We start from the raw sequence: 17,241 nt of genomic DNA, 5'->3' as shown, positions 1-17,241 counted from the left end.
TGCAAAAGTTATAGTTATACATTAACGAATTTAAAAACATTCTTCAAGCTGACAAGTCTTTAAACTAACACTCTAAAAACTGCATAATATTTTACACATGAAAGCAATGCTTTTCCATATTTTTTCTAAATTCTTCAGTTTTCTTTACTAGGACCCTCAACACTCATTAAAACAGAGCTCTCACATAAAGGTTACCTCAAAAAATGAAAAGCAATTCCTGAAAGATCTTTCTGTACATTCCCAATCTGTGAGTGCTGACAAAGTGAGAGAATCTTGGAATGTACCAATATTTCAGTTTTTATTCTAATACCTATCAGAATTTTGAAACTCATGTTTACACAGTTCTAGAAGGGTTAATATTGCTTACTTCGACACCTACAGTCCTTTTCACCCTCTCACATTACTGCTCAAACATCTTCAATAACCTAGCTTCCCACACACATTCGTGATATCTTACCACCACCCTCCTCCCTGGAAAAAAAAATTAAATTGGGGATTAAGATTACATTTGTTTAAAAAGAACATTAACTGGAAAATGTTGCCATGTAGATAACTGAGAAAACATTTTTATCATGACCTTTTTCAAAATTAGATTAATGAATTACAAGAAGAAACAGAAAGGCAGCCCACCAGATCATTCAAGCATTGAGAGAGAGGCTGGAGCTGTGTGATGGAAACAGGGAGAGAAAGGGTTCCATTCTTTCCTAAAGAAATACATGACAGCAAGCCACTGTATCAAATCTGCTTGGAATGGCTCTCAGCAGTTTGTTATCAACAATTGCTTTACATTTCACACACGTTTAACCGACACTAGTGGAAATCAATCTTACTTCATGTAAATGTAAGTTTCTCTGATACTCTGTGAGGATCTTTTATGTTGCAATACAACAAGCCAATTAAATTACAAGCCAATTAAATGACATATTTTGCTATTTTTTTAATTACCAGTTTTAACTAAAAAAAAATCCAGCTTTACAGGAAATATTTTAAAGCTTCCAAAAGCTTAGTAAGACAGAACAAAAAAATTCCCTCACTGTTACAAAACAAAAAACATCCTCCAGAATGTATTTACCTCCTCTTTTTACAAAAAAAACCCCACAGAGCTGACTTCAAAAATAACTGCCAGTATGCATTGCCTAAACATGCAACTGCTGTCCAATGGCACAAGTTTATGCTGAAACGTTTTTTCAAACTAAGGAGACAAGAACAATCCAAAGAGATGCTTTTACAGAAAAGATCCAGAAGTACACTCTTACCAAAAAAAAAGTTGTATTTAATTTCTAAATAGATAAAATTGACAGTACAAAGAGACAGAATTGGTTTTGAAAAAAGAAGGAAAAAAAAAAACAGCACACACAGAGAAAAACAGAATTAAGTAGCAGACGGAACCAAAAAAACAACCCTCTCAGAGCACTGAACAAAATAATTCTCAAGTTACTATTTGTCCCAAAGCAATTTCCTGCTAGTATACCTAAAAATAGTAATAAAATTTGCATCAAGGTCTTAGATTTCAAAAACATTCAACTTTGCATGCAAAAAAGAGCTACAGTAAGTAGCTTTTCAAACAAGCAACTAAAACAAAAGGATCCTCAGAAATCTATGGGTGTGTACCTGTTAACCAGACTGTGCATCCACGAAAACCACTTCTTGTTCCTACCACTTGGCCTCTCTTATTCCTACTGACATGATGAGCTTGGTAGGTAACATTGGTTGCCCTTTGCATTCCCTGTAAAAGAAGAAGTCGATTAAGTCTTTGATAAAGGGTGAGTTGGCAAAGCAAACAAATTCATCCACAGGCACAAAGAAAGACTTGGAGACAGAAAAACGGATGTAAAACCAACACCCATTCCATCAGCTCCAGCCTGGATCAAAAGAGGCACAGGAAATTAGAACAGTCAGCCATAGGCAACCACACCCCTTGTGCTACTTCAGTGAAGCTTGGGACTGACAGGTTAATCAACTACTACTTTCAAATAAAACTTGCTTAACAAAAATCAACTATAAAAAAGACAGATGAATTGCCAGAGCTACTTGACTTGACTTCTATTCAAGTAATTTTAGGGATCTGCTTGGTAGAGTACCATGGGATAAAGACCTGAATGGAACAGGGGCCCAAGAAAACGGTTTAATATTCAAGGACACCTCCTCCAAGCTCAGGAGTGATGCATCCCAACAAAGAGGAAGTCAGGCAAAAACAGCCAGGAAAAGCATGGATTAACAAGGAACTCCCAGACAAACTCAAACACGAAAAGGAATCCTATAGAAGATGAAAGACTAGGGAAAATGTGGGCTCTCTCTGCATGGGAAAGGGAGAGACATGGTTACCCACGATGTGGAGAAGTCTGAGGCAGCCAATGACTTCTTTTGCCTCAGTCTTCACTGACCAGTGTTCCAGTTACACCACCCAAGTCATGTAAGGCAAATGGAAGGACTGGGAGAATGAAAAACCATTGCCCAAGGTAGGAGGAGGCCAGGTGTGAGGCCATCTACGGAGCCTGAAGGTGCACAGGTCCAGGAGACCTGATGAGATGCATCCGCGGCTCCTGAGCAAACCGGCGGAGGATATGGCTAAGCCATGATCCATCATATTTGAGAAGTCACAGCAGTCTGGTGACGTTGGAAAAGGAGGAACATAAGCCTGTTTTTAAAAAGGAAAGTAAGGAAGACCTGGACAACTACAAACCCAACAGTCTCACTTCTCTACCCACCAAGAGCATGGAGCAGAAGCTCTTGGAAACTATGCTAAGACACAGAAAATAAGGAGGTGATTTGTGACAGCCAACTTGGCTTGAAAAAGGGCAAATCATACCCGTCAAATTTGGTGGCACCAGCTCTTTGGCTCATTTTTAACTCCTAAGAGGCCTTTCTATTGCAAACTATGCACATCTCTTCCAAATTTCAATTAAACAAGTGCCTTTATGTATGGTATCATCAGTCTCCAGACAAGAGATGGTTATCATAGATTCTAAATGTTTAAAGAATTATTTCAAGGAACTTTTTAAAGAATTTGTTTTAAAAGATGAGGTTTTTTTAATAATATTTTAATTAATACCAAGTTTCTTAAAACTTTTCATCATAATAACCTGTTCTATAAATACAGCAAAGCAAGGCGATCTGGCTGTCAAACACATTTCACGATCTAAAGTAAGAGAGCCCACAGGAAGATCAGCCTTGGCATCATCTCAGACTTTAATGGTATCTGGCTATATGAACTTTGTTTGTGAAAGATCAAGACCTTAGATTGTCAGACCACGCATGAACAATCAAACAATAACAGAAGACTTCAAAAAAAAGAGGGGAGGGGTGTGGGGGATGAGAGGGATTAGTGGTATCTGTAATGCTGCTTTGGCTTCCCTTGCTTGCAAATGTATTGCAAACTATCTTCTCTTTCATCACTGTATCAGTGCCAGTTGAAAAAGAAAACATGCAGTATATTTGATATAAAAGCAAGTAGGGACTATATTCCTCTATGGAGTACTAGCAGAGAGCTGTTCATAGTTTCAAAGAGAGACACCACAAAGTAGAATTTTAAAAAATACAGTATCTACTTGTGGCTTCAAGGACTGCTGCTGCATCATTCTTCTATTCAAAGGTTTATCTATAACTTATTTGGAAATCATGCAGTTGTGCGATTGCATGTCCCCACTTCTATACACAGCTGGGCTCATAGTTAATACAAACAGAAGCTTGAGTTAAGAACATAAGGTAAGAACTTATGTTCAGGTTTTAACTACAATAACTCTGTCATTCAGTGGTGATAGCCCAGCAACTAAAATTAGATGAACACTGAATATCAACCTGGAAGAAACTATGACCTGCAAACAAGGTTAAAAGCATAGAAAATTAAGTTATCCCTGCTGATCATGTTACCTTCAAATAATTTATCTGCTAAAACAAAGCTGTTTTGTACACAAAGTCATTACAATACAACTGACTAAAACCGAAACTCAAAAAATCAAAATCTTCCTTCTTGTAGTAGGAACAATTATGCACTACATAAAATTGGAGATATTAGTGAGCAAATGCATAAATTGTGGAATTAAAACCAACAAAAATAATTGAAGCACTTCAATTAAAAGATATATAGTGCATAATGAATGTACACAGCCATTCAAACTAACACAGTAATAGCTACATTCTTTCTCATTAATTGCAGATGTACTGTATTGTACCAGGCACTGGATAAACAGCAGTCTCAAAGCACAAATCCCACGGCACTGTCTCAGTAAGCTCTCTTACATTAAGACATAAACCAACACATGCTTTGCTTTCGATCCCTGGCAACGAGTCTATTATCAGACTCGTACATTGGAGGTCAAATGTCTCATTCAAGGAGACCTCTTCCAGTCCATATTCTATAAGTTACATCAGTTTCCTCTCTTTTCCAGAACTAGGAAAGCAGCAATGAAACTAATCAGGGTATTACTAGGTTTACAAAGGAAGCAGGCTGGAGGGATTCTTAAAATTATGAAAAAGACACAACTTTTATGACAAAATAGGATTAATACCTACTTAGTGGAGACAAGAAATCACAGCAAGGAGAAGGCCTCGCTAGAGGAGAAGGCACATGTGCAGTGGAGCAGCCAGAGAGCTGAACAGAGGGACAATAATCCACCTGTACTTCAGAAGCAGGCACCTAAGACTAAAGGTTAAAGTGCCCAAAGAGTCTGCATGCACTCAAAAACACACCTGCCGGTCACCTGCTGCCCCACCTTTTGTATCTGTGTACAGGCACACAAACAAGGTAGCTCAGCACTAATCCTGGGCAATGCAGTACCCAAATCCCCCTTATCTTCCAAAAGAAAACCAATTTTAAAGAGGTGCTCTAAAAAGTTAATAATTTAGGAAGTCATTCTCTGTTGTTAAAAAAAAAAAAAGTTCCCCAATTATGTCTACTTTCCCATTAAATAACTTGCTTCCATATGATTTGCCCACACCACTGAGCATAAATATCTGAACATTGTATCTTCAACAACCCAGGTTTTTAATTATTATCCCTAACATGCTCACTTACTACAAATATTGATTTGGCACAGAATAAAATACTCACTGGCACATATTCTTTGTGCTTTTGAATTATTTAGCCAGTCTTCAAATTCTTGTACATAAAATTTGATGACTATCAACTGATGAAATTAAATTATGAAAATTTGATGACAATCAACTGATGAAATTTAACCACAATGATACCAGATATAAAGAACAGTCATTTCCTCTTACACTATATCAAAGCATCACTCACCTTGGAGATTTATATTAAGAATGTTAAAAGAAATGAAACATAAGAAAACATGGAATAGAAAAACTCAATATGATGAGCAAGTACTCTTTGAAAAAGCTATTTTAAAATTCTAAGCCCAACTACATTCACTATAGTAGTCACAGTCAAAAGGACACACTACATTTTTGTAAAGGGGTTAATGAAAAAAAGGGCATTAATCACCAAGGTTTATCTGCTTTTTTAACAGCCATTTGATATCTCCACTCTGACATCCCCACAAAAATATGTCCTCCACCCTGCAACACACTGCTTCAGCATTATGTAGACAAACACTTCATCTTAATATTTTCCCTCCTACTTCACTACATTAAACAAAAATAGTGTTTCAGTCCACTGTATTCCATTATAGCAGTAAAGTCAGCTGGGAATCCTGACATATCCCTCCTTTCTTCTCCCCCACTATGCTGGTTAATTTCTCACATGGAATCAAAATTGCACTAACAGGCAAACATCTTGGTATTGAATTAAAAAAAGAGATACTAAAGAAATCCTTTCATAGATGTGCACTGGAAAGCTGCAATGATAAAGACGGAAGGATAACTCTGCTGTTTACTTTTTCTGGCACAAAGGTAAATTTTAGCTTTGCAGGTAGTTGACCAAGGAAATTAATGACTACAGACACCTTGGAACCACAGCAACAAAAGAAATATGACGGGGGTCATAAGGAAATACTAACTGTCAACTTCTCTATGTACAGACCTCCTGAGAGTACTTTTTTTTTTTCCTTCTTTTTCTTGATGTTTTGCCCAGTTACATCTATAATATTTTTATTGCCAAAGCCAAATCAGACTATCAGTGCCAAACACCTTTGGGTGAAAGTACATAGTCAGGCAACCAGACTATGGAAAGCAAACCCAAGTTGCAATGCCAAGATCAAAAGACAGCCAAAGGAAGAGATTATTGCTTAATTGTTCTATGGTTAATACACAGATTACATATACGCTGGCATAAACTGAACCTATTCTTCATCACTTCCAAGCAATAATGAAATATTGTACTTCTATGATCAATATCAAATTTTAAGTTTTCACAAAGCAAGACCTCTGGAGAAGGAAGTAAATCTTTCCATGGCAAGTTGAGACTCCCCAAGCTGCAGCACCAACTTGGGACAGCCTGAAGCTGGAAATATCAGAAAACAGACCAGGTTTCCATATAAACCACATACACTGAAGAAACTGTGACTAATTACATATCCTTCTCCTCTAAGATGACAGTGTTGGTTCCCCAAGCTAAGAACTCCCATGAGCTAGAAAAACAACATAAGCAGCCTCCCCTCTGAAGCACAGTCTTATTTTTAATGCCTTTCTCATTTCCCAGTCACAACAGAAGTTCTTTAGGGCATTTGTTAACTTGCTCACCGTATGTCTCTTATAAACCAGATTTATCAGATTCCCTGATAACAACACATTTTTATTTGATTCATATTTTTATGGCATTTATACATTTTTATGGCATTTATTATTCAGCACTGATAACCAAATGGTAGCTTCTTTTCCCCTGCAAAGTGTTCTGCTCAATAGCCAAGCAGCATCTCAAGCACATTGAACAGTGCCCATTTTTTTCTCTACATACACAAGCAAGGGAGACATGGTTCCAACACAAAAAATCAGCTACTACAGAGGATGGCAGCAACAAGAGGTTATACTTACATATTTATATGAGATTTCAGGACTAAAAGATCTGCCAGGAATACCTTCCATTAGTTCCTTTCTCAAATTCTGGTTTGAAAATCTGTACTTTGATTCAGATAACTGTGATTGGGAAGGAAGGGCAAGCCCAGAAATTATATCTGAGCAATAATAACTTTTAGTCTTTTAAAAACTTAACAATTCCCCAATCCATATTCTGCCATAGCCTATAGCATTACATTTTCTCCCATCTACAAAAAGAATTCTAACTTGGATCCTTACAATAGCCCACCAGAAAGCAGTTTGCCACACTGATACCAATACAATAAGGTGCTTAAACACCTCTACATAAAGCACCACATGCCAAATGCATGGTCTCCTGCCACTGACACAGACTAGCTGCCCCCTTTGCCAGGTGCTCTAAAGCTGGGACAGCTTGAAAGATCACAGCAGCAGAAATCACCTGTACTGCAGATACAAGAAATTCAGTGCTAAAGGTATTATTTAAGGAGTGTGTCTTTGCTTGCCACCTACTGCAGTACCAGCATGACCAAAGGCAGAGACCAGCTCATTGACCAGTGATGGAGGGGACTCACTGGCTGGCATCAGAGGGGATGGATAAAAAATGAAGCCAGAATTACCCTACTGAACATTCTCTCAGAAACAAGAATTGGAGCAAGTTCTCATTCAGAGTCACCTGCAAACTGACTCAACAGCTCAGTTGTGTTAGGAATCCAAGCCACTCTAAAGGAAGTGTTTCACATGTCTCCCTATCCAGCCATGTTTTCCACACTTAATGGCAGTGTCTGTGGCTATGCCGTGCTCTGTAAATGGGGAGTAACTGTTTGCTGTGCTCAGAGGTGGGCTTGGCAAGGGTATTTCCACAGGCAGAGGTGTATTTTGAATGGCACTGGAAGCTCAGAGAAATTCTGAAAGCCAGGGCTCTGCCTACTCTCATAGGGGCTGCCAATTGCATCAGGGTACATCGCTTTGACTTTGCCCTCAGCTGAACAGATGCTGAGCCAGAAGTGTCAGAACATTTGCCTGTGGAGCATGTGAATCAGCAGCAATTTTGTTCCTGGTGAAGCTTATTGGTTTATAAACAGCATTTAAGTTAAGGTCTTCTGAAGAAAAAGGGAGAAGCTGAAGACTTCCTCTTCTTGCCACGTAGCATAGAGGGGGTTGCCAACCTCAACTGAACTCAGCAGACACTTAATGTCTGTCAAGGAATTTCCCTGGTTTGGACAAATCTGTCTTGGCTTTGCTCATGACTAATGATACAGAGTAACTTTTGTATACACTTTGTTAACCCCACACAGACATCAACTATTTCACGATCCTCTAAATACCCGATTTTGCTTTTTCCGTAGAGGAAATTGAAAGCATGTAAATTGAATCTTTAATTACTCTTTAATGTAAACAAGTTTGAGCTTGTATACAGTGGAAGAGGGTTGGACAGGCACAACATCTACCGAACAGTAGGGTAGTTAAGTTCCCTGTTTCAGGCAACAGCTGCTTTTATCAGGAAAGCTGTGGCCTGCATTACTCACAGCAAGACTTTAAAGACTGATTTACACTCTTACATTCATATCAAATGTTTTCTGGGTCTTATGTCTTGCCTGTTTCAACTCAGCATTGATTGAAAGAAATCATACTTTCTTTTTCATTTCTTTTTGCTTGCCTTGCATCATCAGAGGTATCAAATGTTCTCAAAGGCCTGCAATGTCTCTTCTAAATAGCTGCATTTTGGTCTTTGCTGTAAACCGATCTTCCCCCATCTTTATGAACAAGAATGAAGGCTTTGGTTAGATTTTTTTTAAGCTCTGTCCCGACAGTTTTCCACATAACACCCACCATACAAAGAACCCCAGTCTTTAGCCAACCCAGGTTTATGAATGGCCACATTGTACATCGCATTCTTAAGTCTTCCTTCTTCCAAAACGCTGCGAGCCGAGGGCTCACGGCGGAAGAGGCAGGGATGAAACCTACCGACGCCGGCTCCTCTCCGGAGGGGCTCCCTGCCCTTCCCCACAGCCGTCCCGGGCCGCCCCGCGGGCTCCCCGGCCGCGCTGCTCTCGGGGCCCCGGCACTGCCGCTCCGTGACCGGGCTCGCACGGCCGCGCCCCCCTCCCCGCATCCCTCCCGGCCCGGGCGGGGAGCGGCGCACGGAGCCCCCCGTCCCGGCTCCCGCTGCCGCCCACTGCCACATCACCACGGCGCTCGGCCGTTTCTTCCTCCCCGCTCCTCTGCCCCCGCACGCCCACCTGCCCACCGGCGCACCGCCCGCCCGCTCACCCAGTTCGGCACCCTGTTGCTCAGCTTGACTTTCTTGCACTGGCTCTCGGGCAGCTCCATGGCCGCGGCGACAGCGAGAGGAGGAGGCAGGGGAGGAGGACGCGCCTTCCCGACTGATGCTCGGCGCGGATGAAGCCGCTGCCGCCGAGGAGCTGTGCCGTCTGCGCACTCCCGCGACTCGGCCAAAGGTGGTGCAGGGAGGAGCCGCGGCCCAGCGGCCGGAGGGAGGGACGGAGGGACGGAGGGAGGGAAGGAGGGAGGTGGCTGAGGGGAGAGGGAGCCACGGCAGCCCCGCCGCGCGCCTGCGCCGCGCAGTGACGTGCGTGGGGGGCGGTGGCCGCCACTTCCGCCAGCGCCTGTCTCTGCTCCGTCGGTGTCACTGTCCCTGTCCGTGGCCGTGTCCGTGCCCCTCTCCCTGCCCATGTCCATGTCTATGCCACCCCCCGCGGCCCGGCCCTGTGCCCACGAACGCAGCTCGCTTCATTCAAGAGGATATAGTCCGAAGCTGTGACGAAAGGAGATAGCCTGAAGCTGCGCCAGGGGAGGTGTAGGTTGGACATTAGGAGGAATTTCTTCCTATAAATTCCTAGAAAGGGTGGTGAGACACTGGAATGGGCTGCCCAGGGAGAGGATGGAGTCACCGTCCCTGGAGGTATTTAAGGAAACGCTGGATGTGGCACTTGGTACCATGGTCTGGTTGACAAGGTAGTGTTCAGCTTGGACTCCATGATTCCAGAGGTCTTTTCCAGCCTCACTGATGGTCTGCTTCCCACCCGCTCTGCACTACAGCGTGCTGCTCGGCCAGCATAGCGGAGATGTTCTTTCTTCTGTGTGTCCTCCTCACCTTTTCCTCTTAATGCACCGAGGGGAGGCTGCTACGCCCCTTGGGAAAAGCTCGGGACAGAATGTGCGAAGTGGCTGTCGCATTATTCCGTGACAAAAATTTCTCCAACAAAAAAAGCTCATCCTGTGCTGCGCTCTGGAGAATGTCTCTTGCTGCGAATTTAGAACCAGAAGTTCTTAGGTTCTTATTTCCAGAACGGAATTGCTTTAGCAGCTGGGTATTAGTCTTAAGGTGGAGACGATGCCATGCTAACAGGTGTGGCATTTATTGTATAAATATAAGTCCATTTACAATAGTTTAAGAAAGGAAGTACTTTAGCCCTTAAGTGTTAGGAGTGGAAATAGTGCTGTAATCACAGGAGTTGCATTTACTGTAAAAACAGTAGGCTATTCAAACTTTGGAGCGTGTTTGTTCACTGACAGTTTAAACAGGAAATAAAAAGGCTCTCTTTGTGGATCAGTGTTTACTCCTGCTATATCAGAAAGACATCCTTCCAAAAAAAATAAGGTGTTGGCTTAAAAGCAGGTATTCATATTCTGATTAAAATCCTTCTGCAAAGTAGTTAATGTCTCTGAAATCAAGAAAAATAGAAATGCTCAGCCAATTTGAAGGTCTGATGGAATTAATACAAAGTAACTAAGAAATTCAAAAATTGCAGTTATTTATTTAGGCTTGATTTGAATGTTATACCACATGTTGCCATGCAAGTAACTGTTCAACAGATGGTCCCTGGCTGTATTCTGATCATGACAAAGAATGACAGAGCCCAGGAAAAATCTCCCATACACTGCTATCCCAAGCATAGAAAGAGAACCAGCATGCTGCTGTGGAACAGTGAGTGGAGAGCTTCCCCCCCTTGACTATTCAGTTATGTTTAGGGTGTGCTCAGTTAGTGTGCTTTGCACAACGTTGTTTTACATGGCTAAACAGTAATTCTCAGTGTTATTTGTGGTCACATTCTTTTTAAAATTCTACTGTTATTTTATTCTGATTGTATTGGTATAGATTGGTGCTGTTCATTCTGCACTCTGAGAGACAATAGTGGGAAAACAGTAGTTTGCAAGAGCTGTAAGTTAAATTCAAAAACAAAGGCAGCCCACTTAACTGTGCAGCGTGATTTCTTTAAAGTCCATTTGGCTCCCCTGTAATACTCACACATTGGCTGGGAGCAAAAACACTTCAGATTTTTTTTAATGGTCTTTGTAGTTTAGCCTTGGTCAGCTGTTTGACAGCAACAAGTCCCATCCCATCACAGGATCTTTTCTGCTACATACTTTCTAAACAAATGTTGCATTCTGATTTGGAAGTTGAGAAAATGAGGCACTGAGCATAGGTGAAGTTTTAGGCAATGGTATTTACAGTTTGAAAAAACAGAAGAGAAGAAAATGCAGTTGTATTGACCAGCATGCATGCACAATATTGCCCAAACAGACTGCAGGTGGGGAGCTGTATGATTCCTCCCAGAAACTGTTGAAAAAACCCTGATGAAGAGCTATATACAAGTGAAATGTGAAGTATGTCTGCAAATATAGATACTAGTGGTCAGATAGATTACATAATCTTAGAGGTAATAGAAATTGCTGTTCAGAAATGCTTTCTTAAAATAAATCACCTTTTATGATCACACTAACATTCTAAAATAACGATATAACTATATATAATAATAATTATATATATATAATACATATAATAGTATATTTACTATTATATGATATAGTAAAATACTATAGTAAAGTCACACACGTGGATGAGGTGTATCACAAAATTGGTAAGTCTGGAAGGAAACACTGGTGGGCTCATCTGATCCAACCTCGCTGGTCATGCAGGGAGCACATGGCACAGGATTGCATTTAGATGGTTCTTGAGTATCTCTGGTGAAGGAGATCCCACAACTTCCCTGGGCAACCTGGGAGTTCATTGTTCATTCATCTGCAAAGAAAAGAAGTTCTTCCTCATAGAATCAGAATCATAGAATGGCTTGGGTTGGAAAGGATCTTAAAAATCATGTACTTCCAAGCCCCCTGCCATGGGCAGGGACACCTTTCAGGGACCAAGTTGCTCATATTCAAGTGGAACTTCCTGTGCATCAGTTGCTGCCTGTTGCCTTGTGGCCTATTGCTTGACACTACTGAGAAAAGCCTGGATCCATCCTCTTGGTACCCTCCTTCCAGACTCCAATGAGGTCTCCTCTGACTCTTTCTGAGGCTGGGCAGGCCAGATCCATCAGCCTTTTCTCATAAGAGTGATGCTCCAGACCTTTGATCAACTTAGTAGCACTCCTCTGGTCCCACTCCAGCAGCTCCATGTCTCTCTTGTGCTGAGGAACCCAGACCTGGACACAGCACTCCAGATGTGCCTCACCAGGGCTGAATAGAGGGAGAGGATCACATCCCTCAACCTGTTGGCAATGTCCTTCCTAAAGCAATATATCTGATAGTAACCAACTTTTACATATTTTACAGAGGCTAATGTCACAAGCATAGGTCACATTTCATTAGTTCTTGTCAAAGCTGTTTCAGTGGAAATGTGAATGTAATTTTATTGTACAGAAGTTTGACATGTAAGTCTATCCAGTGCTGCCCACACATTTTGCATCTTTAACTTCTTAACCTCCTCAAACTATTAAAGAGGAAGATGAAAAGAGCTTTCTTTAAACATAGGAAGCAAATACATGTTCATTATACAAAGATTTGGGGAATTAATTCTTTACCTATGAATTCTCTGTAAGGTACTGTGTAACTTCTGCAGGGCTATTAAGGAGTAAGTTCCAATTCCACTTTCCTGAAATCTTTAGTGATGGATTGATTTTGATATGCAAGTCAGGTGTTTTCTGAACTTCAAAAGCACAGTTCTGTGGGAGCCCTTGGTGAAATGCAGGTCAATATGATTTGCTGCTATTTCTTAATCTTCATCCAAGCTGAATTAAAAAACTCTTCTCATGACAGTGCACTTGTGACCCTTCTCTATGGAGCTAATAGAGCAGGCTATGGAGCTAAGGCTGTGCCCTTGCTAAATTTTAAATTCTGCTCAGAGAATGGAGACAGAATTGAGCTAAAAGATCATGAGCTGTATTTCTGGCTATTCTGAACCACCAAAAAGAAGATCTACCCAACTTCTGCAACCAACAGGATTTAGTATCCTTGAGCTGATTTCGATGCTGAATACTTCTGTTAAAGAGCTACTCTGTAAAATGACAATAATAAATTTGGATTTAATGTCTTGCAGGAGCAACAAGCCCAAAATATTCATGGATTTTTGGCTTAGCTTCAAAGTGGGAAATTACATTAAAATGGAGTTATTTGTTAAAAACGAAGTACTAGAATCTTCATAGCCAGTGCAGGGACTAGTTAGAAACTATGTTGGATTTTGATATGAAGGCTTTGAGCACAGATGAAGTTTTAGGCAAAGCACTCTACATGCACATAATGCCCCTGAAGAAGGACTCTCAGCCCAGAGCAAATTGTACACACAGACACACTGACCAGACCAACTCAGGGAAACCCTTCAAATTCTACACAGGGCTAGTTACATAGAAAATAATTTTCTGCTGAGTTAGCTTTTGCATAGCAAATTATACTGTCTAATACCAATCAATTCCAAATATAGAGTAAGAGTCCCAGTATGTATAATTTAAAATTACTGAGGAGAGGGACACATGGTACCATACAGTTTCAATCTCCAGAAAAATCTGAGCAACTGATCATATTAGGAACAAGACAAGATTTCTTCTTAGGTTATATTCCAAAGAAATTTTCAGTGGGAAAGTCAGCATTTCAAAGAAAAAAATATTTAATAATAAAAAATTATTTTGTCTGATACTTTTTACTACATTGTTTCACCAAACAACAGAGATAAATCAAGTTGTTTCAACAGAGATAAATGAATGAGATGTTCAAAAATATTGGATATTAGAAAAAAAAATATTTTTAGTAGCTTCTAGACATCAATTCTAACATAAAAAGAATGTCTGAATTAGACTTCACTACAGACTAGAAACAAAGTATTCTCTAATACTTTGGTTTAATGATTAAGGACTGACCATCTACTTGTACATGACTTGGTATACAAGCCCCTAAATACCTTAGCTATAAATATTACCTTTAAGATGCATATCCTCTTATTTCTAGGAAGAAAAAAATATTGATGAAGCACTCTCTAGAATCCACCTACTGTTGTCACTTACAGTAAAATGAATGAGAAATTAGGGGGGAAATTCCTTTAATACTGGAATTTCTCCCCTGGTAAGCATTCTGATCAAACTGTGATGACATCTCATGCTCATCTACAGATCTATTCCTATTTTTTTTTTTTCTTGCAAAATACCTAGAGTACTACAACACAGGTAGTCATACAGACTGTCCACTGTTTTGCTCTTTTTTTAAGGAAAAACCCATCTTCAATGTAGATTATGCTGCCTACATAGAAAAGGTTAATCACTGTTCTGTCAGCATAGTTTCCAAACTTTATTTCTCACATAAATCATTCTTCTTTTGACACTATCCTGGTAAGCAAGAATTTCAGAATGCCTTTTAAGCAGATAAAATGTTTTGTTCAAGTTCCTCTCAAGGATCTCTCAGTATTGGAAGTACGGCTATGAAGCAATCTCAAAAAACTTTTAGCCATAAATTCCTTAGTCACTGGTCTCCTCTTGAAGGTGCTGTTCTTCCTCTGTTACCAGGTTTGTGTAGTGGAAAAGATGACTACCAAAAGCTACCTGAGATTAACAAAATTATCATGTGGATACTTCACCTGTGATGCAGCTTGGGTTGCAGATATGATATGTTAATTTACATACAAAATAAAATATAAGAATTCCTGTATAACACCCATAGTTGAGAAAGGTAGGAATAGAGGAGCTATTTCTCAGAACCTATTTTCTGTCTTTAGCAAAAGGTTTTAATAAATTCTTGAATATCTGAACTGATATGCATGTCCAGCAGAACAATCTGGCCCAACTGTTTAAAGAAGGCACAGAAAGATCAGCAGAAATGCTGATAAAACCCCTGTGAGATGAGAATGCCATTTGTTTTCTGACATATTGCTGAATGTTTAACTCAGACTTCTTTTCATGTCCCACAATACTGAGGATTAGAGCTCTCTTCCCAATTATATTGCAAGTATTACATCTGCTGAGTTTGCTTTTTAGACAGATAAGCTCACTCCATGTTCAGAATGAAGTAGTCTACTTTGGCCAGCAGTGAGAGATGATGTCTGGTGGCCCTTTTCAGGCAATTCAATGATGTTATGAGAAGCTGAACAGAGGTTATCAAGGTAACAGAATACACTCAAGGCTGTGTTGGATGACAGAAGGGTGTCTCTGACAAATTTCAAAGAGGCTGAGGGAGGTTTCAAAGATTGAGGGAGGCACTGGCTAGCAAAGAGAAAACAGCAAGGGGCAATGCAGGTGCTAGAGCTCTGGCTTAAAACTCCTGCAGAGTACCCAGGACTCACTGTATAAAGTGAAAAAAAGTATGATTTTAACAGTGCCAGAGGTAGAGAAAAATTTCACAACACACAGTTTTGAAAAAAAAAAGGAAAAATTGATTCTCATGTTCTATATTTCACAAAAAATGCACATCATGTTCCGAGCTGGCATGTCAACTGCTGTGAAAGCTGTGATGAATGACCACTAGAGGTCATTCACTGAATAAGAAATAATTCAGGCTTTCTGTTGGCTGATATTCTTGGGGTTTATTTTATTTTGTTCTTTGTCATTAACAATGTAAAGAATTAACTTTACAATAGAGCTAAGTACTACATTTCTGAAGGTGAATGACTACCCCTGTGCTCTGAAGGTACACAGGGATTTCAGGTAGCCCTGTGTCACTGCTGACACTTTTGCAAGTGCTATTGAATTGGACTGGGAACTAGACACACACTTAGAAACCTGAATACTTTGCTGTGTGCTCTTCTGTGTATTTAGGAAATTAACACCCAAAAAATCCTACTTCCAGTGTTCAAACTTCAAAAATATTTGTCTGTATGACAGATGTCTTTTTTCCATATGAATTGGTCTATTTTGAATTTAGCTACTGTATAGTCACCCTGTCATTGGCAGATACAAGAAAGGACAGGTGTATTGTTTATTTAAACAGGAGTAAAACTGATAGACTCTGGACAGAGGGACCTCTAGTGAAGCAGAACTAAAGACAGTATAAATTTGAAGGTGTTTTCTCTCTCTATTCCTATTAAAGCCTTTGTTCAACATTTGAAGAAAACTTTTTTTTCCTTTCTTTTTCCACATCTCTGCACATGAAATTAGGTTGGGGGAAAAGTCTTGTGGCAAGTATGTAAACAAGCTGTAAACCACCTGTGGTGGGATCTCTGAAGTAGGAGTGGAACAGAAGGTCATCAGGCAGGAAGATCAGAAGTTGCTTAAGGAAGACAACAAGGAAAAGAATGAGCAGTTACAGTTCCTGTCAGATGAGCAAAAGATGAAGAAGTTATATGCAACAGTTTTTATCCTAAAGCCAAAGAAGGACCAGCACATTTTAGCTATGATCCTAGTAGGAGACACAAGCTGAGAATTAAAGTGAATGTGAGCTATCAGTTTGTTTTCTTAGGAATGGAAATATACAGAGGACTTTTCATGCCTGTCAACAATGTCAGGACATAATGCCCCCAGGGCTGGTTTTGCCAAATCACTGCTGTTGAAAAGGAAGTTCCTTCCAAGAGTAGATGGTTTTCAATTTAAGTAAATGTATTGTATATAAATATTTGCAAAGTAATTTCTAATGTCTCTCTATTATTGAATTGCTTTCTCATCAGCTACAAGTATTCTACCACTTTGTTTGCTATTCACTTCATACATCATTTAACTTAATTCTAGTTTTTGTCATTAGAATTCAAACAAATTTTCTTTAATTAGGAAGACCCTTTCTCTGAAGTATTTGTAGTACAATTTTTTCTTCAGTCATTTGATTTGTTACAAATGGAAAGTGAACTATTAGAGTGCTTTTCAAAAATTTACTGCTCTCAACATTCAAATCCACCTTCTAAGAATAACATGTTTAGGACAAAAAGTATATATCTCATCTTGAAAAGACCTTTGGACTGCTGACTAGAGGCCTGTGTTATATGAACACACACCTGTTGGAAAGAGCTATAGGAGCTCTAATCACTATCTGATTGTCCATGCAACCATGACATATTTTGAGAATCTAACTGATATTTATCCCAAGAGTTATTTATTC

The 17,241-nt window shown here is 40.0% G+C and overlaps 1 protein-coding gene across 1 annotated transcript in view; it reads right to left on the bottom strand.

The window, feature by feature from the left end:
* Positions 1–9,479, bottom strand: part of PAPSS1 (3'-phosphoadenosine 5'-phosphosulfate synthase 1) — a 40,328-nt gene extending 30,849 nt beyond the window's left edge. Inside the window, exons 1-2 of the mRNA XM_005517502.3 lie at positions 9,205–9,479; positions 1,612–1,726 (exon numbers count right to left, since the gene is read on the bottom strand). Of these exons, the coding sequence (XP_005517559.1) occupies positions 1,612–1,726; positions 9,205–9,264 (175 nt within the window). The 5' untranslated portion in view covers positions 9,265–9,479. The remainder of the gene's footprint in view (positions 1–1,611; positions 1,727–9,204) is intronic.
* Positions 9,480–17,241: the final 7,762 nt, after the last annotated feature.

This window comes from Pseudopodoces humilis, chromosome 6 (genome assembly GCF_049639895.1).
Source record: "Pseudopodoces humilis isolate 2021_Gansu_Grassland_sample_001 chromosome 6, ASM4963989v1, whole genome shotgun sequence".
In the NCBI taxonomy this organism is placed as follows: Eukaryota; Metazoa; Chordata; class Aves; order Passeriformes; family Paridae; genus Pseudopodoces; species Pseudopodoces humilis.
Note: the sequence above shows the minus strand (reverse complement) of the source record. Positions and strands in the feature narration are given on the sequence as shown.